Here is a 27,929-nt window from a genome sequence, read left to right as displayed (position 1 = left end):
CCCCGGTGCCGACGGCGCACCACGGGCACCCTCCTACACACGTTGCCCAGGAGCTTCGCACCGCGGAGTACGTCTTCGTCCGGCACGACGCCCACCGGACACCACTGCGGCCCCCGTACGACGGGCCTTTCCGCGTGCTGGAGACCGGGGTGAAACATTTCACCCTGGACATCGGTGGCACTCCTGACCGGGTCTCCATAGACCGCCTCAAGCCGGCCCACCTCGACGTGGACCACCCACCGCCGGTGGCTCGGCCCCCGCGTCGGGGCCGCCCCCCTGCGGGCAGACCCCCGGCACCGCCCAGCACCGCAGGCACGCCGCCCCCCGGTCCGGCACCCATCCCGGGTACAGCCGGGGGCATCCCACCTGACATCCCTGCACCCCGGACGCCGCCGGTCGCCAGAGGGCGCTTCGGCCGGGTCATCCGTTTGCCCCGCAAACTGGCCCTCCAGGTGCGCGGGAATTCTGGGGGGGCGCGTGTGGCGTACACGAAAGCCCACTGGCGTGGTGACATCATTCCGCGCACCAAGTGGGCGGCGGCCACGCCAGAGGGGTAGTCGTGGCCTCAGGATATACACCGGGCGCGCAGCCCGGAGCGCGCCAGTGCTACAGTGACCTCTTTGGAATAAAGAACTATAAACTTACCGCGTTGTCCGCTTCCTCCTTGGTAGCAAGTCGCGCGTGTAGCACCGCGTGCTACAAGCTCATCTTTCTTCAAACAAGGAAAATTGATCGATTAGTATAATATAATGCACTACCAGATAACGCGACTATCCCTGATTGTAACCAAGCAATATTTTATCAATCTGTGATACAAAAACAATCAAATGAAATACATGTGTTAGTAACTGGTGGCTTATTATTCGGCATCATATGGTGCTTGGACCCGTGAAGACACTTAAAGAGGATAGAACACGGACAAACAACCATAGGTGAGCAACCATTGTGCTAGCTCGGCCCACTCCATCATGGGGTGCCTTTGGATGTCTTAGTTGGCAGATCTGTTGGTGCTAATACTGTAGATTACTGTTATTTCTACCTTGGCTACTCAAATACCTCTGCAGTGTTAATTAACTTGTTGCTGGTGCAGAGGGGATGAAAAGGAGGGAATTGTGAGTTCTTCACAGAGTCACAGTTCAATCATGGTGGACCCGGAACTCCTGGAGCCAGACAGCATTCGATAGTCAATGAGCTAGCGCTGCTCATGGGTCACATGGGGATCAAGACATTACCTGAGTGCACGTCACAGGTTCTCATTAAGATGTTCTCGGTTGGCCCTTTTCCCAGAACTGGCTCACCACCATTTGATGAACTCAGGCCTTTAAAATGGAAGACAACAGACTCCTGACTTTCCTGTCAACAGCATTTAATGTCGCACTTTCCATGGAGAAAATCTCTTCCGCTGTGGCCTGGGCACAAACTCTTATTCCCCATGACCGAAATTCAAGCTGTTCTGAGTTTGACCACAGTTCAAACGCAATGGCAATGCCTCACATGATCATTGTTACTACTATGACCATATAAAGAGATATTCAAGTGTCTGATTATGCAGCGTCCCTTATAGGTTGGGAACCAGGTGTGTCTAGGTCCCTCTTCCAGTCTGGAATTTTTCAAGGCCCAGCTCCACCCCATGACTACTAGTTCGCAAGCAAATTATATATTAAGTTTTGATCACTTCCGTTGTTAATCCTGCCTAAGGTGATCCCTCTTCTGCTGGCTCTCAAAGATGGATTTGAAAGCCCATCTATTTATTATGAAAGCAAAAATGCCAGATTGTTTTGATAACCCCTTGTCCATATTCGTTAATATATTGTTGTGGGTTTCGGGGTAAGCACGGGGTTCACTCTAACCCGTTACTTGACCTCCGATTCTGAAGCCAACAAGTCACGGATAAGTCTGTGACCCGCCGGGTAACCGCTGATGCCGGTTGAGGCAAGTGGATCTAGCAGTGACCTCGTGCCCAGCGTCACATTACCTTACCTGGTGACCAAGTCATCTCAACTGGGGAACTGTGCTCTCAACGTCCTACCTCGTCTACTTATAGTGTACACCAGAGCGAAACCTTAGGTGGGTGTTGGCTATACTAGTAGCATAGCGGATAAATGGGGCACAACTTCCCATCTATTTATTATGTATGATATGTCGATGAAGCCTGGTGGTGGCGGTTAGGGTGTTGGCTTGGGATCCTAGGATCCTGGGTTCGAATCCCGGTCGATCGCTGAATTAATGCCAGGGGGGTTGACTCAGCCTGCCATCATTCCGAGGTCGGCAAATTGAGTACCAGCTCACTGGTAATTCCCTGTGTGTCGCAAGAGGCGACCAACAGTGTTGGCGGCAGGAAGGGCTTCCGGCCATAAAACATTGCTTCAAAAAGGTGACCATGGTGCCCAAAGAAAAGGCCAACCCCTGCTCTGCGGGGGGAAATGGCCTCTAAAGGTTTTTTTTTTTTTTTTTAATATGTCGAACCAATAATGGAAAGAGGAACATGAGCAGGTTTGAAGCAGTTTACCAGTAATTAGACACGTATTTACAGGCACAATTCAAGTATAAACAGAATTCAGAGACACAATAACAGAACTTAACCGCTGAGCATGTAAAAAAGCCCTTTCTACAATCTTAACTTATCTAAGCACAGGACAGGTACACCATAATCATACAAGGAAAAGAGAGAGAGAGAGAGGGGGAGAGGGAGAGAGGGAGAGGGAAAGTTTGGGGGCATTGGGTTGTCCCCTTGTTCACCCTATGCAAGCAGGCCACCTTGCGTTGGTCCAAAGTGGGGGGAAAGAGAGGGAAGGGGAGGAATGGAATGTGGTGTATGTGCCAGTGCAGTGTCGGGAGAGATGCAGCGTGTGCAGTGTAGTCGACACTAGATGGAAAGCAGGAAAGGTGTGAGGTGCGTGTCAGTACCTTGCCCAGACAGGTCAAGAGGTTACAGCGTTGATAGGTTTCTTTCGTGTGTCTCAAGTATACATATTAGGGTATAGAGACAGAGAGGAAAGAGTGTGTATTAGAGAGTGGAGCCGCTGTGCACCCAAGTATTGCATGTGCTGCCCTCTGCCCTCGAAGCTCTTTGGTCCACGCAGCGCGTTGTCGACTACGCACCCAACGCAGGAATTACCTTGTGATGTGGTTCTGATCATGTTCTGTAATTTAATGCGTGTACTGTAAGACATAAAAAGGATGCAAATGCACAAAAGGGATTCAAATGTATGGACATGAGGGATTTGAGATGGATTAAATGAAAAAGGAGGATTTCCAAGAAAGTGTGGGGTTTAAGAGGGGGAGGTGGAGTAGAATTGGGATGGATGGGGAAGGGGGGTGGATGGATGGATGGGGATGGATGGTGGGAATCATAACGGGGATAGAACCTGCTTCTACTCATCACATTTTGTTGTTGTTGGTATCTTACTATAATTCACCAAATGTCCATCTGTCCGTTCGAAGGTACCGCAAGAATGGCTCAACCGATCGCAACAATATTTTGGGTGGGTATTCCTGGGACCCCTGGGAGTAAAATAGGCTATATTGTTTTTCCAAGCTTTCCAAGTTTTCCAATTTTCAAATTTTCCAGTTTTTCCAAACACGATGGAGTAATATTTACCGACATGAACAGTGCTGTGGCTTTCATTGAAATTCTACAAACACTGTTTAGATTTTGATGACAATTATGAACCTGCCGCGAAAGTGGAAGTGGACAGATGACGGCAATGTGCGAGTTTGATAATATCCAAATACAACCGTCATTCAATCGTAATGTTAAATCGTTAAACGTTAATCGTGTTAATCGTTTTGTTGAAGTATCAATTGATGATTGGAATTGAGTGAATACAATTACGATTTTGAATTCGTAATTGTATTCACCCACCCATACGGAACTTCACATCAGGATTTAAATATTTGTTTATGTCACGAATGTTGTTAAAAGTTTATTTTTTATATTAATGTTATTTAATTTGTGATTGGAGTTATGCTGTTGGAATGAAGAAAGAGATATCGAGTTCAAGTGAATGACGGAATGCCATGATGGTTTCCACTTTGTCAACGTGAATTCACGGATCGCTATATGCAGATTCGCCATTGACTGGGTATGAAACAAACGTACCCGTTTGTTTGCCAATGGGTATGTTTTTCATGAAAGTCCTTCACGAACTTGCTGTCCATGTCTGACGTGCGACTGAAGGTGCGACAGGAATGTGGAATTTATTGGTTTCATGCTTTAGCATTAGCCGTTTCTGCATTGTCTGTTTGCTCCTGGCCCCCCACCCATGCGTAGCACAGGTACCTCACTAGTTGTTCACAATTTCATTTTGTTTTTCTCGTGGTGATTCGATGGTTTCTTGTTTTCAAATCACATGTTCTATTCATTTTCACTTTTTGTAACAATTTGACCGATTAACTAACTCCAATGAATGTGTGTCGTACGTATGCACAGGCACAGTTACAGGTGGAAGGCTCAACGGATCATGAAGAGGGAGGGCTTGAAGCTGGTTCAGCACTGGTTGCAACAGATAGCAAGCCTGATCTACTAGGCCGCGAGGCAAAACCACATGGTGGGGAACTGCAGGTCTCAGACAAATAATTTCATATCGGTGATAAATTGTGAAGTTAGAACAATAGAGGAAGGTGGGGCAAGATGTCCCCATTGCAGTTTTCTTTGCTTGATGTATTGGCCTCGGCCTGGTGTTAGCTGAACGGTTAAGATGGCTGACTTATAGATCTTAGGGTCCTGAGTTCAAGCCCCTGTAACACTGTTGAATTAACACCAGGTGGGTTGACTCAACCTGTTATCCTTTTGAGTACCAGCTTACTGGGATGAATGAGCCATTCCAGTATCTTGTGTTGGAGGGCGACTTGTCCAGGATTGTGCCCAATAGCCAAAAAACTGCTCGGCAGCCATATGTATCTGAAGATGCAAAAAGCAGTGATCTTCTTCTTCTTCGTACTGGTAACAGGGGCACTGCACCAGCAGCAAAGCCACACTCTTGGCAATGATGCAACCAGCCACCATGGGCTGCAAACGAAACAATGGAAAAATTGGCTCTGTGAAGGATGAACTCTTAACAAGTATGCAATGATTGAAACGACCAATTGACTTCTCTCCGCCATTACTTGCTTACTCCATGTTGAGCTCATTCTTGAGAAGCAAGAATTCAATAATAATTGTAATTAAACGGGGTAATTAACTTAAATTGCTAATCATTCCGTCTAGTTGTTTTTCTGTTTGTCACTCGCCCACAGGTCACAATTCCAAACCGATCGTCATGAAACTTTACCAAGTTTAGAGGTCGTCACAACCGAGAAACATTGATTTTGGAGTCAGTCATCTTGAGTTCGCATTTATAAAACCATCAATTTGTATCCGATTAACCTGAACATGAAAGAGCAATTGCACAGTTCATCACTGAATTGGAAAACCAACTATTTTAAGGTCAAAAGGTCATAGGTCAACTGAAGGTCAAACTTCTAAAACCATCAATTTTCATCTGATTAACCTGAAAATTACTGAGCAATTGCACAGTTCATCACTGAATTGGGAAACCAACTATTTTTGAGGTCAAAAGGTCATAGGTCAACTGAAGGTCAAACTTCTAAAACCATCAATTTTCATCTGATTAACCTGAAAACGAAAGAGCAATTGCACACACAGTTCATCATTGAATTGGAAAACCAACTATTTTGAGGTCAAAGGGTCAAAGGTCAACTTAAGGTCAAACTTCTAAAACCATCAATTTTCAACTGAAAAATAATCAATTTTCATCCAATTGACCCAGGTTATGATTAAGATTGTCAATTTTAATGAAATGGACAATTTGAAGTCGCCATGGCAACTTTTGGGGGGTGGCGGTGGGGGGTGGGGTGGATTTTGTATGTATCGTGCTCTGCACGACGTCTTTTTTTGTGTCTTTCTTGCTATGAAGATGATCAGTCATCTATCTATAATTCCAGTAATCTCTGTGTGTATGTGTGTGTGTTTGTCTGTGACCGCTGTTTCTCGACAACCACGGGTCCGATCTAATTGAAACTTGCCAGGTATATTGCTGGGGACCCGAGGATGTGCCTTTTCAAGGTTTGAAATTAATCGGACAAGTGGTTCCCAAGGTATGGTCACCGTACTCGCAAGCCGTTCGCTTTGGCTTTGCGAATGGACCAAACCATTTCATGTAAATAGAGGGGGGGATTGTCACCGTACTCGCAAGCCGTTCGCTTTGGCTTTGCGAATGGACCAAACCATTTCATGTAAATAGAGGGGGGGGGATATAATTTTAGATATATATATAGTACGGGCACGCCCTAGTAATGTAAAAGCTAACATACACTACCGGTCAAAAGTGTTAGAACACCTCAATTTTTCCAGTTTTTATTGAAATTTACGCAGTTTAATGTCCAGTGAATAACCTGAAATGGTACAAAGGTAAGCAGTAAACTGCTCGAGGTTTAAAAAAAGTTTAAGTTCGCAAAAACGGGGAAATAATGTAAATTACACAGTTATATTGTAAAAAAAAAAGGCCGTCTTCAGGGAACAAGTAATGGGTAAACAACTTACAGCTGTTCTGCAGCAATGTAAGTAAATTCAACCTTGAAAGTTGATGCAAACAATTCCTACAGGTGTCCCAACCTCTGCTGATTACCTGATTACAAACCCCCTGTCTGTATAAAAGCAGTATTGGAACAGACTGTTATTCCACCCTCCAAAGCATTATTTGGTCAATCTTGCACTGCAGGAAGTAGTATATTGGAAACTGGAGGAAACTCTGACAGGAAGAGGTCTGGCAGACCCAAAGCTGCAACAGAATCAGAAGACAAGTTTCTGAGAGTGTACAGCTTGCGTGATAGGCGGCTCACAGGACAACAGCTTCAAGCACAGCTTAACACTGGACGAAGTAAGCAAGTCTCAGTTTCAACTGTGAAGAGAAGACGTTGAGCTGCAGGTTTGACAGGTCAAGTGGCAGTAAGAAAGCCATTGCTAAGATGGCAAAATAAGAAAAAGAGGCTTGCCTGGGCCATGAAGCACCGCCAGTGGACTACTGAAGTCTGGAAGAAGGATTTCTGGACCAATGAATCAAAATTTTAAATCTTTGGTTCATCACGCAGGGTTTTTGTTCGCCGTCGAGGAGGCGAAAGGATGGTTCCTCAGTGTGTGACACCAACTGTCAAACATGGCGGAGGAAGCGTGATGGTCTGGGGCTCTTTTGCTGGATCCAGTCGGCGACTTACACAGAGTGACTGGCACCCTGAACCAAAAGGCCTACCACAGCATTTTGCAGTGCCATGCAATACCCTCTGGTATACGCCTAGTTGGTCAGGGGTTCATCCCACAGCAAGATAATGACCCTAAACACACCTCCAGGCTATGTCAAAAATACCTTCGAGGAAAGGAACAAGACGGTCGGCTTCAAATCATGGAATGGCCAGCACAGTCTCCAGACTTAAACCCCACCGAGCTGGTTTGGGATAAACTGGACAGAAGGGTGAAAGCAAAGCAAACTCCAAGTGCAACACATTTGTGGGAACTTCTGCAACAGTGTTGGGAAGAACTTCCCGAACAATATTTGATTTCCATTGTAGAAAGAATGCCACGAGTGTGTTCGGCGGTTATATTGTAGCGGCTGCCGCTGGGTGTTCACAATCGCCTTGCACCTATCAAGGACGCGGAGCGATCACCATGCCGGGCTCGTCCGGGACGCCCGGGCAGGCCCGCGCTCAACTTGCCAGGCCTCGGTCGGGACGCCCGGGCATGCCCGGGCATGCCCGGGCAGGCTCGCCCTCAACTTGCCAGGCCGCAGCCAGGACGCTGGGCCACGCCCCCTGGCGCCGGGCCTGGGCAAACCCCCTGGGTTAATAGATATATATTGCTGACCGATAAACGGGTTTTCAGAGTGCCTGAGTGTTTGATTTCAATAAAGCAACTCAGATGAATTCCAGCTTTTTGTCGCGTCCATTCTTCCGATCGACGTGGGAGCCCCAGCTCCTTCATTGGTGACCTATCGACATGGACACGGCAGTCGCCCTTAAACTGCCTACCTTCTGGGAGGCTCACGCGGCGGTTTGGTTCGCACAGGCGGAGTCCCTGTTCGCCCTGCGAGGCATCACGGCCGACGACACCCGCTTCCACCATGTGGTAGCTGCGCTCGGGTCGGCTACCGCGGCCCGCGCCCTGAGCCTCCTCGAAAGCCCGCCAGCCGCTGACAAATACGGCGCGATTAAGAAGCTTCTCCTCGATGCTTTCGCCCTCCCATCGGCGGAACGCGCACGGCGCCTGCTCGAACTGCCTGAGCTCGGCGACACGCGCCCTTCCGAGCGAATGGACTACATGCTTTCACTGCTCGGCGAGCACTCTCCGGCATTCCTGTTCCGGGAGCTGTTCCTCCGTCAGCTGCCTAACCCGGTACGCCTCGCCCTGGCAAGCACGACGATCACAGATCCCCGGGCCCTTGCCAGAGAAGCCGACAAGATCTCCGCTGCAGGACGGCGCATCGCAGCGGCGACATGGGACCCACCGCCGTCCGACGCAACAACCATGGCGCCCGAGCACCCGGCACGGTCGACGGCCGAACTGCCGACGCAATTGGCGGCCGCTCTACCGTGCCGACCACCTCCAGCACGACGACCGAGGCCTCCACCCGACCAAGCGTGGTGTTACTATCATGCCAGGTTCGGACAAAAGGCCCGGACATGCCGACCCCCGTGCACCTTCGGCAGGCCGGGAAACGGCCGGGCCGGCGTTCATTACCAGCCATGAGCGCCGGCCACACGGGCAACTTACTGTTCATCACGGATAAAGCGTCCGGACGGCGCTTCCTGTGCGACACCGGCGCCCAACTGAGCGTCATACCCGCCTCTGACCAGGACAGGCAATCCGCGGTTTGCGGCCCCTCCTTGGTTGCGGCCAACGGATCGACTATCCGCACCTTCGGCCCGCGCAACGTCACCCTCTGCTTCGGCGGCCAACGCTTTGCTTGGACGTTTGTAACCGCCAACGTGCCCATGGCTCTGCTAGGCGCCGACTTCCTCTGCGCACACGGACTGCTGGTGGACGTCCAACGGCGTCGTTTAATCAACGCTGAAACCTTCAGCTCCCTGGTATGCACATTGAGCAGCTCCGCGCCGACCGAGCTGGCATGCACCGTCCCGGCGGCGAACGAGTTTGCTCGCCTGCTCACGGAGTTCCCGGCCCTCACGCGGCCGACGTTTTCGGCCGTCGCAGTACGGCATGGGATCGAGCACCACATACAAACCACGGGCCCGCCGGTCTACGCCAGGGCCCGCCGCCTCGACCCAACCAAGCTCGCCGTAGCGAAGGCCGAATTCGACGCGTTGGAGCACCTCGGCATCGTGCGGCGCTCCGATAGCGCGTGGGCCTCGCCACTGCACATCGTGCCAAAGCCGGGGGGTGGATGGCGCCCGTGTGGCGACTACCGCCGTCTCAATGACGCTACCACCCCCGACAGGTACCCGATCCCGCATATCCAAGACTTCTCCGCCCGTCTGGCGGGACGGGTCATTTTTTCGAAAATTGATCTCATACGGGGATATCACCAGGTACCTGTCAGGGCGGCCGACGTCCCTAAAACGGCAGTCATCACGCCGTTCGGCTTATTCGAATTCTTGCGGATGCCGTTTGGTCTCAAGAACGCGGCTCAGGCGTTCCAGCGCTTGATGGACGGCGTGCTGCGTGACCTGCCGTTCCTTTTCGTTTACCTGGACGACATCCTCGTCGCCAGCACGTCCCGGGCCGAGCACCTCCTCCACCTCCGAACACTGTTCGGGCGCCTCAGCGAGCACGGCCTCATCGTCAACCCGGCCAAATGCCACTTCGGCACGACGGCCGTTGATTTTTTGGGCCACCACATCACCAAGAACGGGGCCGTGCCGCTGCCAACCAAGGTCGAGGCCATCACCACGTTCCCGCGTCCCCGCACCATAAAGGCCCTGCAGGAATTCCTGGGAATGGTGAATTTTTATCACTGCTTCCTGCCCCGCGCTGCTCAACTCATGCGGCCCCTCTACGAAGCCCTCCGGGGCAAGCCGGCCAAGCACGACATCGCCTGGTCCGCAGCAATGGATGCGGCCTTCCAACGCTCAAAGCGGGCCCTCGCCGACGCAACACTGCTCGCTCACCCGGTGCTCAACGCTCCCATCGCCCTCACCACGGATGCCTCCGACTACGCGGTGGGCGCCGTACATGAGCAATGGGTGAACGGGGTTTGGCAGCCACTCGCTTTTTTCAGCCGGCAGCTCCGGCCGAACGAGCTCAAATACAGCACGTTTGACCGGGAGCTCCTCGGTCTACACCTGGCCGTCCGCCATTTCCGCCACCTCCTGGAGGGCCGACCTTTCACGGCGTTCGTCGACCACAAGCCGTTGGTTTACGCCATGGCCAAGGTCACGGAGCCATGGTCGGCCCGCCAACAGCGCCACCTCTCCGCCGTGTCGGAGTTTACCACGGACATCCGGCACGTCGCCGGCAAAAACAACGCCGTGGCCGACTGTCTTTCCCGGGCCAGCGCGAACGCGGTCCACCTGGGCGTGGATTTTGCGCTTATGGCGGCGGACCAAACCACCGACACCACGGTGCAAGCCCTCCGGGCGGCGGACACGGGCCTCCGCCTGGCCGACATCCCCTGCGCGGACACTGTCCTGCTCTGCGACGTCTCCCAAGGCCAGCCTCGCCCCATTGTGCCCATCACCTGGCAACGCCGCATCTTCGCCTCTCTCCACGGCCTTTCCCACCCGGGCCGGAAAGCTTCCCAGAAGCTGGTGTCGGCGCGTTTCGTCTGGCACGGCCTTCGTCGGGACGTCCGCGATTGGACCAGCACCTGCACGGCCTGCCAACGGGCCAAGGTCCACCGACACACCCAGGCCCCGCTGGCACCTTTCACCGTGCCCGAACGACGTTTCGACCACGTCAACGTGGATCTGGTGGGCCCCCTCCCCCCGTCACGGGGGTTCACACACCTGCTCACCATGGTGGACAGGACCACCAGGTGGCCGGAGGCCGTTCCCCTCGTCTCCACCACCACCGCCGACGTGGCGCAAGCTTTCATCGCCACCTGGGTCGCCTGCTTCGGCGCACCGGCGGACATCTCGTCAGACCGCGGACCACAGTTCACCTCCGAGCTGTGGGGCGCGGTCGCCCGCAACCTGGGGGTCAAGCTCCACCGTACTACGGCCTACCACCCCCAAGCAAACGGGTTGTGCGAGCGATTCCACCGCTCCATGAAGGCCGCGCTCATGGCCGGCCTTCAAGACGGCGGTTGGGCCGACCGGCTGCCGTGGGTCCTTTTGGGCCTTCGCACGGCCCCCAAGGAGGACCTCCAGGCATCCACCGCCGAGCTTGTCTATGGCCAGGTGCTACGCGTCCCGGGCGAATTCGTGCCCGGCGCTACCAGTCCCTGGTCCGCAGCTCACCAGCGCTCGGACCTCCAGGAGGCCGCCCGACGGTTTGCCCCCGTGCCAACATCCCACCACGGTGACCCCCAGTCCTACGTCCCCCCAGCACTCCGCACAGCGGAGTATGTTTTTGTGCGTCACGACGCACATCGGTGGCCACTCCAGCCGCCGTACGACGGGCCCTTCCGGGTGCTGCGACGGGACGACAAGTCGTTCGTCATCGACATCGGCGGCAGGTCGGACCGGATTGCAGTGGACCGCCTCAAGCCGGCGCACGTGGACGTCGACCACCCACCACGGGTGGCCCTTCCGCCGCGGCGAGGCCGCCCCCCGTCCACGGTGCCCCCCACTCGACCGCCCACCACCTCACCGGACCCCCTCCCACGACCCGCCAGGGGTCGCTTCGGCCGGGTCATCAGGACCCCCCTCAAATTGACCCTGCCGGTGCAAGTCGATTCTGGGGGGACGTGTGTAGCGGCTGCCGCTGGGTGTTCACAATCGCCTTGCACCTATCAAGGACGCGGAGCGATCACCATGCCGGGCTCGTCCGGGACGCCCGGGCAGGCTCGCCCTCAACTTGCCAGGCCGCAGCCAGGACGCTGGGCCACGCCCCCTGGCGCCGGGCCTGGGCAAACCTCCTGGGTTAATAGATATATATTGCTGACCGATAAACGGGTTTTCAGAGTGCCTGAGTGTTTGATTTCAATAAAGCAACTCAGATGAATTCCAGCTTTTTGTCGCGTCCATTCTTCCGATCGACGTGGGAGCCCCAGCTCCTTCAATATCTGCAAAAGGTGGCTACTTTGCCGAGTCAAAAATTTAGATTAAATTTTGTTAAACAAAATGATTCTATGATTTTTATTTTATCTCCAATTGTTTATTTGTTCTGTGCTTAATTTCAGAGAACATTGACATTAAACTGCGTAAATTTCAATAAAAACTGGAAAAATTGAGATGTTCTAAAAGTTTTGACCGGTAGTGTATGTCAGAAGGGATTGAACATTCCAATATAGAAACAGGAAGTAACAGCAATAGTAAACAATGAGATCATGATAACTACTGTATTGCACCCTCGGTATATTGCAGACCTGCCCACCTGCTTGCTGTGTGTCTGTCTTCACGGTTCCGTGTACTGCGATGATCACAAGCTGAAGACGGTCCCCCCACTACCCAAGGACACGACCTACTTTTACGCTCGATACAACAACATCCACACCATCCGCAAAGCTGATTTTACAGGATACGGTACATCTCTTGACTGTTGATCTCTATATAACACAGTTTGCTGACTATGAGCATTTAGCAAATTTTACATCGTCTCCCCAGTAAGAATCACTGCTCACCTCCATTCATTTGTTCCTCTTTTTCCCCCACCTGTGGAACCAACTTCCACATTCTCTTCAAATCTCCTTCCCTCCAAGTCTGCAAGACAGCTGCTCACCACCATCTCAGGTCATCCCCAATCGCAAACCATGATATTTTCTCTTCCCATGCTTAACTCCCAGAGTTGATTGGTTGTTCCTGGTTTTAAACCACGCCCACTAGGAGCGCATCAGTATGTGAGGAACGAGCTTGGTGAATTGATTCTGCCAACACCGTCTGTTCATGTCGAAAATGATGCATCTAAAAGAAGAGGTCACTATAGGTTAACGAGGTTATAAAAGATGATGGTTATGGATTGGGGACGATCTGAGATGGTGGTGAACAAGTATCTTGAAGAGCTGGAGGGAAGAATGACATTAAAGAGTATGTGGAAGTTGGTTCCAGTGGTCCAAGGAAATTTAAAGACAAGTTGCAAATTTGATGCTCACCTCTTGAATAGTCCTCACCAACCTATTCCCTATCTCCCCCAGATCAGCTCAAGCGGATTGACATTTCTAACAATGCCATCGAGGAGGTTGAAGAAGATGCCTTCAAACAACTTCCTGCACTCTCTGAAGTGTTGCTCGCAGACAACAGTCTCACTGTGCTACCTGGCTTGCCAAACACTCTGACTCACCTTGACTTGCGGAAGAACCATCTTACAAGTGATGGGATTAAAGCAGAGGCCTTTCAGGTGAGAAGTTGAGGCACCAACTCACACCATCTCTCATGATGTTTAGTCTCATGGACACCTCTCATTTGTTGTTGTTGTTGTTGTTGTTTATATTTTTATTTTTGCATACAAGATCGAGGCTCGTGTAAGAGCTAACATTAATGAGGAAAAAAACGGACACACAAAACAGATCATAGAGGGAGCGGGAGACAAGATGGGGAGAGAGAGGGAAGCACACAAGCACAACAACAGAGAACAAGGACATCGGGAGAACTGTGGGAAGGAGAGGGCTTGGGGAGGAGGAGGCGTGGGAAAGGGGGTGGAGGAGAGTGGGGGAGGTATAAAACACATAAACGCTCTTTATATAATTTATTTTATTTATAATATACTAGCCGAAAGCACCCGGCGTTGCCCGGGTTCTTTTTGAATGAATTTACTATTATAATTCAGCTTTTACTAGCGGCCGTAGAAGATTGACTACGATAATTCAGCTCAGATTTTAATTGTGAAATGGGCCCAGCCCGGCCGAAGCGGCCTCAACACCTAGTCTATAACGTTCCCGGGGCCCATCCCAACAATTTTGGTTCTTTTTGAATGAATTTACAACTTTAATTCGGCTTTTACTCACGGCCGTAGAAGATTGACTACCATAATTCAGCTCAGCTTTTAATTGCGAAATGGGCCCAGCGCAGCCGAGGCGGCCTCGACCGGCCTCGCCACCTAGCCTATAACCTTCCCGGGGCCTGTCCCGACATTTTTTGTTTCAGATGTTTCCTCCTATCTTTCACCGTTCAGGAGATTACCACACAGACAAACAAACAAAGAAACAAAAACTTTCTTATATATATAGTAAATAAAATATAAAATATTTATAATAAATTTATGATCTATAAACGAACTGTTTTGACAAATCTCAAAGGCAAAATATTTGGATGATGAATCCAAAAAGATTGCTGTTATCAGCAAAAGCTCAACCACACCCAGAAGAGACCATAATGTTTATGGGAACCATAGCAGGTACAGTCATATAGTTGACTTCTACAGTGCATTCAGGAAGTATTCAGACCCCCTCACTTTTTTCACATTTTGTTATGTTGCAGCCTAATGCTGAAATCGTTTAAATTCATTTTTTCCCTCATCAAGCTACACTCGATACCCCATAATGACAAAGAGAAAACAGGATTTTAGAAAGTTTTGCAAATTTATTAAAAAGAAAAAACTGAAATATCACATTGACATAAGTATTCATACCCTTTGCTATGACACTTGAAATTTAGCTCAGGTGCCTCCCATTGCTCTTGATCATCTTCGAGATGTTTCTACACCTTGATTGGAGTCCACCTGTGGTAAATTCAATTGATTGGCCATGATTTGGAAAGGCACACACCTGTCTATATAAGGTCTCACAGCTGACAATGCATATCAGAGCAAAACCAAGCCATGAGGTCGAAGGAACTGCCTGCAGAGCTCAGAGACAGAATTGTGTCGAGGCACAGATCTGGGGAAGCCTACAAAAAATTTTCTGCTGCATTGAAGGTTCCCAAGAGCCCAGTGGCCTCCATGATTCTTAAATGGAAAAAGTTTGGAACAACCAGGACTCTCCCTAGAGCTGGCCGCCCGGCCAAACTGAGCAATCGGGGGAGAAGGGCCTTGGTAAGAGAGGTGACCAAGAACCCGAAGCCAAACAGTTCAATCTTGGTTTCATCAGACCACAGAATCTTGTTTCTCACAGTCTGAGAGTCCTTTAGGTGCTTTTTTGCAAACTCCAAGCGGGCTTTCATGTGTCTTTCACTGAGGAGAGGCTTCCGTCTGGCACTCTGCCATAAAGCCCAGATCGGTGGAGTGTTGCAGTGATGGTTGTCCTTCTGGAAGTTTCTCCCATCTCCACACAGAATCTCCACACACAGGAGCTCAGCCAGAGTGACCATCGGGTTCTTGGTCACCTCTCTTACCAAGGCCCTTCTCCTCCGATTGCTCAGTTTGGCCGGGCGGCCAGCTCTAGGAAGAGTCCTGGTTGTTCCAAACTTCTTCCATTTAAGAATCATGGAGGCCACTGTGCTCTTGGGAACCTTCAATGCAGCAGCAATTTTTTCTAGGCTTCCCCAGATCTGTGCCTCGACACAATCCTGTCTCTGAGCTCTGCAGGCAGTTCCTTCGACCTCATGGCTTGGTTTTTGCTCTGATACGTATTGTCAGCTGTGAGACCTTATATAAACAGGTGTGTGCCTCTCCAAATCATGTCCAATCAATTGAATTTACCACAGGTGGACTCCGATCAAGGTGTAGAAACATCTCGAAGATGATCAAGAGAAATGGGAGGCACCTGAGCTAAATTTCAAGTGTCATAGCAAAGGGTATGAATACTTATGTAAATGTGATAGTTCAGTTTTTTCTTTTTAATAAATTTGCAAAACTTTCTAAAATCCTGTTCTCTCTTTGTCATTATGGGGTGTTGAGTGTAGATTGATGAGGGAAAAAATGAATTGAAACGATTTCAGCATTAGGCTACAACATAACAAAATGTGAAAAAAGTGAAGGGGTCTGAATACTTTCTGAATGCACTGTATGTATGTATATATGTTAAGGTAACTTGGCTTGACCAATAAATACAACAATTGGAAGTCAGTATCAATCATTATCCAGACTGTAAAGATTGTGTCTGCAAGTTACCCCACAAAGTGGGGCAAAGCAATTGGTTCATGCCCATCCGGTTTATCAGTTTATGATCGAGGAACAACTTGTTTTAATCAAATGTTATATTTTCAACACAAATTGGAACATGAATAGGAAGACAAGTCTGCCGTTTAGCAGCACTTTGGCTCTAAATTTGGCCCGATCACACATGCGCAGAGAGGAGTGAGATAATAATTTTGTCTGTCTGTCTGTCTGCCTTGCAAAAAATCATTCCAAACAGGAAAATTACCAATGTTAAGGATGTTATAAAGGCCACAAACAACAGGCATGAATAGCTAATGCAATAGACACTGGGTAAAACGGTGGTGAACCCAAGAATTCGTTTATTTGTGCACCTTTAAACCTCTGAATTTAATTATATATTTGAATGCTGTATAACACAAATCGCCTTCATAATACTTCCAAGGAGCATGATGAAATGTATCGATATATAGCATAAGAGGGCGTGGCATGTGAGAGGGTGCATTATCAGGGTGAAGAAGAGACCGCAAAAATGGCGATGTACGATGCCGAATGATGCTGCGTTCTATCGTGATTAATAAAGCCTCCATATCCTAAACTACGACTCAACGTTGTAATATTACAGGAAGATTTGCTGGTGTGCCGATAAAGAACAGAGCGCAAGTGCATATGGGGTAGCATCAGGTGTATACAGGGTAGTGAAGGAACTGCGCTCCAACGCGAGTCGAAAGAATTGACGCGACCAAAGACGGAATTCGTCCGAGCTGCTTTATTGAAACAAAACAGCTCAGGTATTCTGACAAGCCCGTTTATCGGGCAGCAATATATATACACATTTATGTCGGGAAGTTTGCCCGGCAAAAGCTATACCGGGCATGCCCGGGTGTCAAGGGCGAGCCTTGGAAAGGCGAGTCTGGACCTGCCCGGGCGTGTTTGGCTGCGGCCTGGCAAGTCGAGGCTGGGCGTGCCCGGGCGCTCTGGGCGAGCCCTGGAAAGGCGATAGCGGGCATGCCCGGACGCTCTGGGCGAGCCCTGGAAAGGCGATAGCGGGCATGCCCGGACGCTCTGGGCGAGCCCTGAAAAGGCGATAGCGGGCATGCCCGGACGCTCTGGGCGAGCCCTGGAAAGGCGAGAGCGGGCATGCCCGGGAAAGACGAGACCGGGCGTGCCCGGGAGGTTCGGGCGTGCCCGGGAACAGTGAGTCTGGGCATGCCCGGGAGAGGCGCGTCTGGCCATGTTCTGGCCGGTGCAAGGCGATTGTGTGCATCCAGCGGTAACCGCTACACACGCCCCTCCAGAATCGACCTGCACCGGCAGGGTCAATTTAAGGGGGGTCCGGATGACCCGGCCGAAGCGACCCCTGGAGGGTCATGGGGAGGGGTCCGACGTGGTGGTGGGTGGTCGAGCGGGGGGAACTGTGGACGGGGGGCGGCCTCGCCGCGGAGGAAGGGCCAACCGTGGTGGTCGGTCGACGTCCATGTGCGCCAGTTTGAGGCGGTCCACAGAAATCCGGTCCGGCCGGCCGCCGAAGTCGACGATGAAAGACTTGTCGCCCCGTCGCAGGACCCGGAAGGGCCCGTCGTACGGCGGCCGGAGTGGCCCCCGGTGCGCGTCATGACGCACAAAGACGTACTCCGCTGTGCGAAGCGCCGGGGGGACGTAGGACTGGGGGCCACCGTGGCGGGACGTCGGCAAATCGTCGGGAGGCCTCCTGGAGGTCCGAGCGCTGGCGAGCGGCGGACCAGGGACTGGTAGCGTCGGGCACGAATTCGCCCGGGACGCGGAGCGGCTGGCCGTAGACGAGCTCGGCGGCGGACGCCTGGAGGTCTTCCTTGGGGGCCGTGCGAAGGCCCAAAAGGACCCACGGCAGCCGGTCGGCCCAACCGTCGTCCTGAAGGCCGGCCATGAGTGCGGCCTTCATGGAGCGGTGAAACCGCTCGCACAACCCGTTGGCTTGGGGGTGGTAGGCCGTGGTGCGGTGCAGCGTGACCCCCAACGAACGGGCGACCGCGCCCCAAAGCTCAGACGTGAACTGTGGGCCGCGGTCGGACGAGATGTCCGCTGGTGCGCCGAAGCGCGCGACCCAGGTGGCGATGAACGCCTGCGCCACGTCGGCGGTGGTGGTGGAGGCGAGGGGCACGGCCTCCGGCCACCTGGTGGTCCTGTCCACCATGGTGAGCAGGTGGGTGAACCCCCGCGAGGGGGGCAGGGGACCCACCAGGTCCACGTGGACGTGGTCAAAACGCCGTTCAGGCACGGCGAAAGGTGCCAGCGGGGCCTGGGTGTGGCGGTGGACCTTGACCCGCTGGCAGGCCGTGCAGGCGTTGGCCCAGTCGCGGATGTTTCGTCGAAGGCCGTGCCAGACGAAACGCGCCGACACCAGCTTCTGAGAAGCTTTCCGGCCCGGGTGAGAAAGGCCGTGGATGGAGGCGAAGATGCGGCGCTGCCAGGAAACGGGCACGATGGGGCGAGGCTGGCCCTGGGAGACGTCGCAGAGCAGGACGGTGCCCGCGAAGGGAATGTCGGCCAGGCGGAGGCCCGTGTCCGCCGCACGGAGTGCCTGCACCGAGGCGTCGGTGGTCTGGTCGGCCGCCATGAGCGCGAAGTCCACGCCGAGGTGGACCGCGTTCGGGCTGGCCCGAGAAAGACAGTCGGCCACGGCGTTGTCTTTGCCGGCGACGTGCCGGATGTCCGTGGTGAACTCCGACACGGCGGAGAGGTGGCGCTGCTGGCGGGCCGACCACGGCTCCATGACCTTAGCCATTGCGTAGACCAACGGCTTGTGGTCGCCGAAAGCCGTGAACGGGCGGCCCTCCAGGAGGTGTCGGAAATGGCGAACGGCCAGGAATAGCCCGAGCAGCTCGCGGTCGAACGTGCTGTAGTTTAACTCGTTCGGCCGGAGTTGCCGGCTGAAAAAAGCGAGTGGCTGCCAAACCCCGTCCACCCATTGCTCATGGACGGCGCCCACCGCGTAGTTGGAGGCGTCCGTAGTGAGGGCAATGGGCGCGTTGAGCACCGGGTGAGCCAGCAGCGTTGCGTCGGCGAGGGCCCGTTTGGCGCTGGCGAAGGCCGCGTCCATGGCCGCGGACCAAACAATGTCATGCTTGGCCGGCTTGCCCCGGAGGGCCTCGTAAAGGGGCCGCATGAGCTGAGCAGCGCGGGGCACGAATCGGTGATAAAAATTCACCATGCCGAGGAACTCTTGGAGGGCCTTGATGGAACGGGGACGCGGGAACGTGGTGATGGCCTCGACCTTGGTCGGCAGCGGCACGGCCCCGGTCTTGGTGATGCGGTGGCCCAAAAAGTCAACGGTCGTCGCGCCGAAGTGGCATTTGACCGGGTTGACAATTAAGCCGTGCTCGCTGAGGCGACCGAACAGTGTTCGGAGGTGGAGGAGGTGCTCGGCGCGGGACGTGCTGGCGACGAGGATATCGTCCAGATAGACGAAAAGAAACGGCAGGTCGCGCAGCACGCCGTCCATCAAGCGCTGGAATGCCTGGGCCGTGTTCTTGAGGCCAAATGGCATCCGCAAAAATTCGAACAGGCCGAACGGCGTGATGACGGCCGTCTTCGGGACGTCGGCCGCCCGGACAGGTACCTGGTGGTAGCCCCGTATCAGGTCAATTTTCGAAAAGATGACCCGTCCCGCCAAACGGGCGGAAAAGTCCTGAATATGCGGGATCGGGTACCTATCGGGGGTGGTAGCGTCGTTGAGACGGCGGTAGTCACCACACGGGCGCCATCCACCCCCCGGCTTTGGCATGATGTGCAGTGGCGAGGCCCACGCGCTATCGGAGCGCCGCACGATGCCGAGGTGCTCCAACGCGTCGAACTCGGCCTTCGCCACGGCGAGCTTGGCCGGGTCGAGGCGGCGGGCCCTGGCGTAGACTTGCGGGCCCGTAGTGGGTATGTGGTGCTCAATCCCGTGCCGCACCGCGACGGCCGAAAACGTCGGCCGCGTGAGGGCCGGGAATTCCGCGAGCAGGCGAGCAAACTCGTTCGCTGCCGGGAGGGTGCACGCCAGTTCGGTTGGCGCGGAGCTGCTCATCGTGCACGCCAGGGAGCTGAAGGTCTCACCGTTGACAAGGCGACGACGTTTGACGTCGACCAGCAGCCCGTGCGCGCAGAGGAAGTCGGCGCCCAGCAAAGCCATGGGGACGCAGGCGGTCACAAAAGTCCATTGAAAACGCTGGCTGCCGAAGCAGAGCGTGACGACGCGTGGGCCGAAAGTGCGTATGGCCGAGCTATTAGCAGCGACCAAAGAGGGGCCGCAAACGGCGTCCCGCCTGTCCTGCTCGGAGGCGGGTATGACGCTCAGTTGGGCGCCGGTGTCACACAGGAAACGCCGCCCAGACGCTTTGTCCCGAATAAACAGCAAGTTGCCCGAGTGGCCGGCGCTCATGGCTGGGAATGAACGCCGGCCCGGCCGTTTCCCGACCTGCCGAAAGTGCACGGGGGCCGGCACGTCCGAGCCTTGTGTCCGAACCTGGCGTGGTAATAACACCACGCCCGGTCAGGTGGAGGCTCCGGCCGTCGTGTCGGAAGCGGGCGGTGCGGCGTGGCGGCCGCCAGTTGCACCGGCAGTTCGGCCTCCAACCGCGCAGGGCGCTCGGGCGTCGTGGGCGTCGCCTCTGACGGCGGCGGGCTCCAGGTAACCGCGCCGATGTGCTGGCCCGCCGAGGAGATCTTATCGGCTTCCCTGGCGAGGGCGCGGGAATCCGTGATCAACGTGCCAGCCAGGGCGAGGCGTACCGGGTGAGGCAGCTGGCGAAGGAACAGCTCGTGGAACAGAAAATCCGGAGAGTGCTCACCGAGCAACGAGAGCATATAGTCCATGCGCTCTGACGGGCGCGTGTCGCCGAGTTCGGGCAGAGCGAGCAGGCGCCGTGCGCGTGCTGCCGGTGAGAGGGCGAAAGCGTCGAGGAGGAGTGTCTTCAGCGCGTCGTATTTGTCAGCAGCCGGCGGGTGCTCGAGGAGGCTCAAGGCGCGGGCCGCGGTGGCAGAACCGAGCGCCGCCACAACATGGTGGAAGCGGGTGTCGTCCGCGGTGATGCCTCGCAGGGCGAACTGAGAGTCCGCCTGAGCGAACCAAACAGCCGCGTGAGCCTCCCAGAAGGTAGGCAGTTTAAGCGTCACTGCCGTATCCATGTCGGTAGGTCACCAATGAAGGAACTGCGCTCCAACGCGAGTCGAAAGAATTGACGCGACCAAAGACGGAATTCGTCCGAGTTGCTTTATTGAAACAAAACAGCTCAGGTATTCTCACAAGCCCGTTTATCGGGCAGCAATATATATACACATTTATGTCGGGAAGTTTGCCCGGCAAAAGCTATACCGGGCATGCCCGGGTGTCAAGGGCGAGCCTTGGAAAGGCGAGTCTGGACCTGCCCGGGCGTGTTTGGCTGCGGCCTGGCAAGTCGAGGCTGGGCGTGCCCGGGCGCTCTGGGCGAGCCCTGGAAAGGCGATAGCGGGCACGCCCGGACGCTCTGGGCGAGCCCTGAAAAGGCGATAGCGGGCATGCCCGGACGCTCTGGGCGAGCCCTGGAAAGGCGAGAGCGGGCATGCCCGGGAAAGACGAGACCGGGCGTGCCCGGGAGGTTCGGGCGTGCCCGGGAACAGTGAGTCCGGGCATGCCCGGGAGAGGCGCGTCTGGCCGTGTTCTGGCCGGTGCAAGGCGATTGTGTGCATCCAGCGGTAACCGCTACAGTAGCATCAAGTGTATACGGAGTATCATCAAGTGCATACAGAGTATCATCAAGTGTATACGGGGTAGCATCAAGTGTATACAGGGTAGCGTCAAGTGTATACAGGGTAGTATCAAGTGTATACGGGGTAGCATCAAGTGTATACGGGGTAGCATCAAGTGTATACGGGGTAGCATCGTGTATAGAGGGTGGCATCAAATGCATACAGGGTAGCATCAAGTGTATATGGGGTAGCATCAAGTGTATACAGGGTAGCATCAAGTGTATGCGGGGTAGCATCAAGTGTATACAGGGTAGCATCAAGTGTATATGGGGTAGCATCAAGTGTATACGGGGTAGCATCAAGTGCATATGGGGTAGCATCAACTGTATACAGGGTAGCATCAAGTGTATACAGGGTAGCATCAAGTGTATACAGGGTAGCATCAAGTGTATACAGGGTAGCATCAAGTGTATACAGGGTAGCATCAAGTGTATACAGAGTATCATCAAGTGTATATGGAGTAGCATCAGGTGTATAGAGGGTGGCATCAAGTGTATAGAGGGTGGCATCAAGTGTATACGGGGTAGCATCAAGTGTATACAGGGTAGCATCAAGTGTATACGGGGTAGCATCAAGTGTATACGGGGTAGCATCAAGTGTATACGGGGTAGCATCAAGTGTATAGAGGGTGGCATCAAATGCATACAGGGTAGCATCAAGTGTATATGGGGTAGCATCAAGTGTATACGGGGTAGCATCAAGTGTATACGGGGTAGCATCAAGTGCATACGGAGTAGCATCAAGTGTATACGGAGTAGGATCAAGTGTATACAGGGTAGCATCAAGTGTATACGGAGTAGCATCAAGTATATACAGGGTGGTGTCTTTATTAACGCCAAACTTCCAGATTAAAAAAAAAGATCTTTAAAATCATTGTTTTATTAAAATTGAGGTAAATACATCATCAGTGTGTGGGGTATCGTGTTCTATGAACTCTTGAGTTACAGACGTTTCATCAATCCCTATCCTAATATTTACATCAGGTTGAGTTTGTGCAATCAATTTGCGTTGCAGATGTAGATGTAGACATTATTACTCCCAAGTTTGAGCCATAACATGACCATTTACCCCACATCATGAATTTCTCTTTCTGGTACAACTTGTACTCACTGCTCATCCTTGTTCTGATCGATTTCTTGTTTGCCCTGGTTGAACCTTATGATGAAAGCTAATTTCAATGTTATTGTGATTGCCCCACCCTTGATTCACAGAATATGGAGAATCTGAATTTTCTGTACCTATCAGATAACAACCTGGATTTTGTACCAGTCCCCCTACCTGATAGCCTCAAAGTACTGCACCTTCAGGTCAGTATTCTGCAATTATCATGGAACGCTCTAGTCTCAAAATCATGGCGTACATCACCATGAACACTCAGTCATGTTATTATAATAATAATAATAATAATAATAATAATAATAATAATCTTCATTGCTTGATTTAATTTTAAAAGTTAGAGATCCTGCATTTAATTTTCATTTACAATATCTTCGGCTAATTGAGAAGCTTGTCCAGGCCACGTGAATGATGTAGACATGAGGATACCTGCATTTTATTATCAGCAATGAAGACATCAGGAGAGAATGGACAATTAGCACAGTGTACGAAATACAGTGCTTTCAGAAAGTATTCATACCCCTTGACTTTCTTCACATTTTGTTGTTACAGCGTGAATTTAAAACGGATTAAATTGAGAATTTTTGTCAGAAATCCACACATAATACCCCATAATGTCAAAGTGGAATTATTTTCTTAGAAATTTTAACAAAACAATTAAAAATGAATTGCAGAAACATCTAATTTACATAAGTATTCAACCCCCTGAGTCAATACTTCGTAGAAGCACGTTTTGGCAGTGATTACAGCTTCGAGTCTTCTTGGGTATGTCTATCAGTTTTGCACATCTGCATTTGGGGAGTTTCTCCCATTCTTCCTTGCAAATTTGCTCAGTTCTGTCAACTTGGATGGGAAGTGTCGGTGACCAGCAATCTTCAAGTCTTTCCACAGATTTTCAATGGAATTCAAGTCTGGGCTTTGGCTGGGCCACTCAAGGACTTTCACATTCTTGTTCTGAAGCTATCCTCCAGTGATGCTTTGACTGTACGCTTGGGGTCATTGTCCTGTTGGAACATAAATCTTCGCCACAGTCTAAGATCTTTTGCACTCTGAATGGAGCTAAATACAGGCAAATCCTTTTGGAGAACCTGCTTCATTGTTCCCTCTATCCTTACAAGTCTCCCAGTCCCTGCCACTGAAAAGCATCCCCACAGCATGATGCTGCCACCACCATGCTTCAAGGTAGAGATGTTAAATGGATGATGAGCTTTGCTCAATATCCGCCAGACGTAGCACTTTGCATTCAGGCCAAGGAGTTCAATTGTAATCTCATCAGACCACAGAATCTTTTGCCTCATGCTCGAAGAGGCTCATTTGCCTTTTTGCAAACTCTAGGTGTACTGTAATGTTCTATTTTTCAGGTGTGGCTTCCATCTGGCCACTCTCCCATAAAACAGAGATTTGTGAAGGGCTGCAGAGACTGTTGTCTTTCTGGCAGTTTCTCTCATCTCAGCCAAGGAACTCTGTAGTTCTGTCAGTGTTCATTGGGTTCTTGGTCACATCCCTGACCAAGGTCCTTCTTGCCCAGTTGCTCAATTTGGTCGGATGACCATCTCTAGGAGGGTCTGGGTAGTTCCATATTCTTTCCATTTCCTAATGATGGAGCTCACTGTGCTCTTGGGAGTTTTCAACACACTATAAATTGTTTTACACCCTTCCTCAGATGTATGTCTCCTCACAGTTCTATCTCGGCGTTCTACGGACAGTTCCTTGGATTTCATGGTAGGGTTTCGGCTCTGACATGCACTGCCAACTGTGGGACCTTCTATGGAAAGATGTGTTTCTTTCTAAATCATGTCCAGTCAATTGAATTGCCCACAGCTGGACTCTAATCATGTTGTGGGGACATCTCAAGGATGATCAAAGGAAATTGGACGCACCTGAGCTCAATTTGGAGTGTCATAGCAAAGGGGTTGAATACTTATTGACTCAAGACATTTCAGCTTTTCTTTTTAATTAGTTTGCGAAAATTTCTAAAAGTAAAATCGCACTTTGTCATTATAGGGTCTTATGTGTCAATCAGTTCTCAGTTTAATGCATTTTTAATTCAGGCTGTAACACAACAAAGTGTGAAAAAAGTCAAGGGGTGTGAATACTTTCTGAAGGCACTGTATGAACATGAAATTACAGCATTAAAGATCAAGTGTTCAATCTGCAATAACAAACAAACATACTCGTAATACTTAAATTGCCAAGCTCCTCATCGTTATCTGCCATATACAGCACATTATCAGTTTGTGTGATTGTCTGTCCCCCTTCATAAGTGGTTTTAAAGGTCAATCTTTTAACAGGAATGTGTTCACGACACTCTTATTTTTGAGGATAAAACAAACTCGAAAAACATTTTCCATAAAAGAGTAATTATGTTTCTTCTATTGGAATTGTAGGTGGTGGCTTGCAAACCGAGCCTCAAGGGCGGTGTACAGAAAAGTTTTTTTTTTTTAACATAATAAATACAAGGCGCAGGGAGGTGAAATTCTGGGCAATGTGCGCAGAGCAAGACGAATGTTCATTTACATTCGTATGATGTCAAATAAAGAAGATATAAGCACACCTGACACAAGGCCCAGGCTTCAGACTTTGGCACGCTCACGAGGCTGCGCCGTCTAATAGGCTGTTCCAACCCGTCATTTTTGATGGGCTTTTATACTAGTGGGTAAATAAAGTTCTTATTTTGTATGCAGCACAAGGAGGGCTGCAGGGTAGCATCATTAGCTGGGTGTGTGGCTGTTCCGCTAATGCAGTGCCCTCTGCTGGTTAGGGCAGGAATTTGTAATTCGTTCAGAGTGCTGGCGATAGCTCGCCTACTCTTCGTGAAGAACACCGTGGGATTTTTAAAGTCAACTAACTAATGCCGGTAGACGGGACTCCCATTTTAACGTCCATCCGAAGGACGGCACACACATTGATGAATCGCCTTGCCTGTGAAGCACCAGGATGACAGCTTATAGCTGGGTCGGGATTCGAACCCAGGCTAGACAGCTTACAGGTGAGTGTAAGTACATTTAGGCCATCCAGTCAGCCCTACATGATGATGTACTCACTGTCTATAATGGGGTGATGTAATATTATTGATCATAAAAAATTCACATTTACAAAGTATCTCGACAAGAAATACATGCTCTACATGTGTGCTCATACATGTGTGCTCCTTCCTTACCATCACCCCCTATTGTATGATTTAGGATTGAAGAGAAAACATATTATCTTTTTTGACATTAGCCAACATTTGCAACCCCGTGAGGATAGCGCAAAGCGGGATTAAGGAATTGGTTCATTGTCTGTCCGTCTGTCATTCTATTTCTATGATCGAGGAATTAATCATTTCAAATGAATTCAATATTTTGAACACTGGAGAACGCGAGACGGAACATGAATCTGCAGTTTAGCAGTACTTTGCCTCTGAATTTGGGAAATTGTACGGAGTGTCATCTCAAGGCGTTCAAGGTAAACAATGGCCTCAGTCTGTGTCTGTTTGTCAGTCAAACAAAATTGAAAATCATTACAAACAAGAAACTTTGTTTTTCGGGACGTCATAACGATCACAAACAACTGGCACAAATAAGTAATTTAATGTGTTAAATAAGGTGGTGTAATAGAGGATGCATCAGTGGCGGTAAACCTCCGAATAAACGTTTCTTTTCTACAACCATTAAAACTTTCATTTCACTTCAATCAAATTATATATACTAGCGAGATACCTATGCTACGCACGGGTGGGAGGCCAGAAGCAAACAGGCAATGCAGATACGGGGAACGCCAAAGCATGAAACCAATAAATTCCACATTCCTGTGGCACCTTCAGTCGCACATCAGACATGGACAGCAAGTTCGTGAAGGACTTCCATGAAAAACGTACCCGTTCGCAAACAAACGGGTACGTTTACGTATAGAAACATCGATCGTGGGTCCGTGGCGAATCTGCATATGGCGATCCGTGACGTTCACGTTTAGAAAGTAGAAACCATCACGGCATGTCGTCATTCACTTGAACACGATATCTCTTTTTTTCATTCCAAACAACATAACTCCAATCACAAAATAAACTTTTAACAACATTGTTAATGTTTCCTTCATTGTAAAAACTACCAAGTCAACAATTAAAAGGATTTTGAGCCGATAGGTGTTACGGCCTTGGCAAGATCGATGGAGGCGGCGATCTGTTAGCGTATACACCGCCCAAATAGCAATGTGGAATTCTCTCTTGGAGAGATTAAACTCACGTCGTTTGAACTTTAGCCGAGGTCATTATTTACTTTTTATGATGTTTACATACGAATCAAAAAGAAGATAATTGGTTTTGGGTCATCCTTCCCGCATATCTCATGGGATTGTGAGTTGGAGAGACGACGGTGATGGCGGGGAGGGGGTTGGCATTCTCTCAAGCAGGGATTTAACCCATGTCCTTATGAAAGGTCTTTGTCCGAGGTCACCGAGTCCGATCGGTGCAGCCGTGCAGCATTCGGTGCAGCCATTTGTGCGGCACCCGGGAAAATAACGTGATGCGGGAGTCCAAACCTGAAAATGCTGGAGGCCAAAGCTGAAATTGGAAAAACAATATACCCTATTTTACTCCTGGAGATCCCATGACTACCCACCTAAAATATCGTTGCGATCGGTTCAGCCGTTTTTGTGGTACCTTCGAACGGACGGACAGACAGACAGACGGACGGACATTTGGTGAATTATAGTAATATGAACATTGTAGAACACAAATCGTCTGGTTTGCAATTTGAAAACCTCCAGTTTAGCAGTACTTGGCCAAAAATTTACCGGTGTCTTAACCAATCAAATCTGGCACGTGGTCTGAGGGCGGAGAACAGCGAGATTCAGACAAAATGGCGGCACCAAGTGATGCAACCACAGCTTACTTCATCCAAAAGATCCGTTTGTTGTTGTTGTTTTTGGTTTTAGTTTACAGTTTATCTTTTCTCAAAGATCGTTCCAAAATCTTCAGTTTATTCGAGAAGAATTGGCAGAAGGT

At 51.1% G+C, this 27,929-nt stretch overlaps 1 protein-coding gene and 1 long non-coding RNA gene across 2 annotated transcripts in view; one reads left to right on the top strand and one right to left on the bottom strand.

The window, feature by feature from the left end:
- The window catches only part of LOC144891500 (uncharacterized), a 39,781-nt gene extending 26,931 nt beyond the window's left edge, over positions 1–12,850 (bottom strand). The window contains exon 1 of the long non-coding RNA XR_013622947.1: positions 12,735–12,850. This is a non-coding gene — a long non-coding RNA (uncharacterized LOC144891500). The remainder of the gene's footprint in view (positions 1–12,734) is intronic.
- The window catches only part of LOC144891499 (epiphycan-like), a 69,402-nt gene that overhangs the window by 26,861 nt on the left and 14,612 nt on the right, over positions 1–27,929 (top strand). The window contains exons 3-6 of the mRNA XM_078775120.1: positions 4,433–4,550; positions 12,478–12,636; positions 13,245–13,447; positions 23,041–23,136. Coding sequence (XP_078631246.1) covers positions 4,433–4,550; positions 12,478–12,636; positions 13,245–13,447; positions 23,041–23,136 — 576 coding nt within the window. The remainder of the gene's footprint in view (positions 1–4,432; positions 4,551–12,477; positions 12,637–13,244; positions 13,448–23,040; positions 23,137–27,929) is intronic.

This window comes from Myxine glutinosa, chromosome 4 (assembly GCF_964187855.1).
Source record: "Myxine glutinosa chromosome 4, kmMyxGlut1.1, whole genome shotgun sequence".
Lineage (NCBI taxonomy): Eukaryota > Metazoa > Chordata > Myxini > Myxiniformes > Myxinidae > Myxine > Myxine glutinosa.
This window is presented reverse-complemented; position numbering and strand designations above follow the sequence as displayed.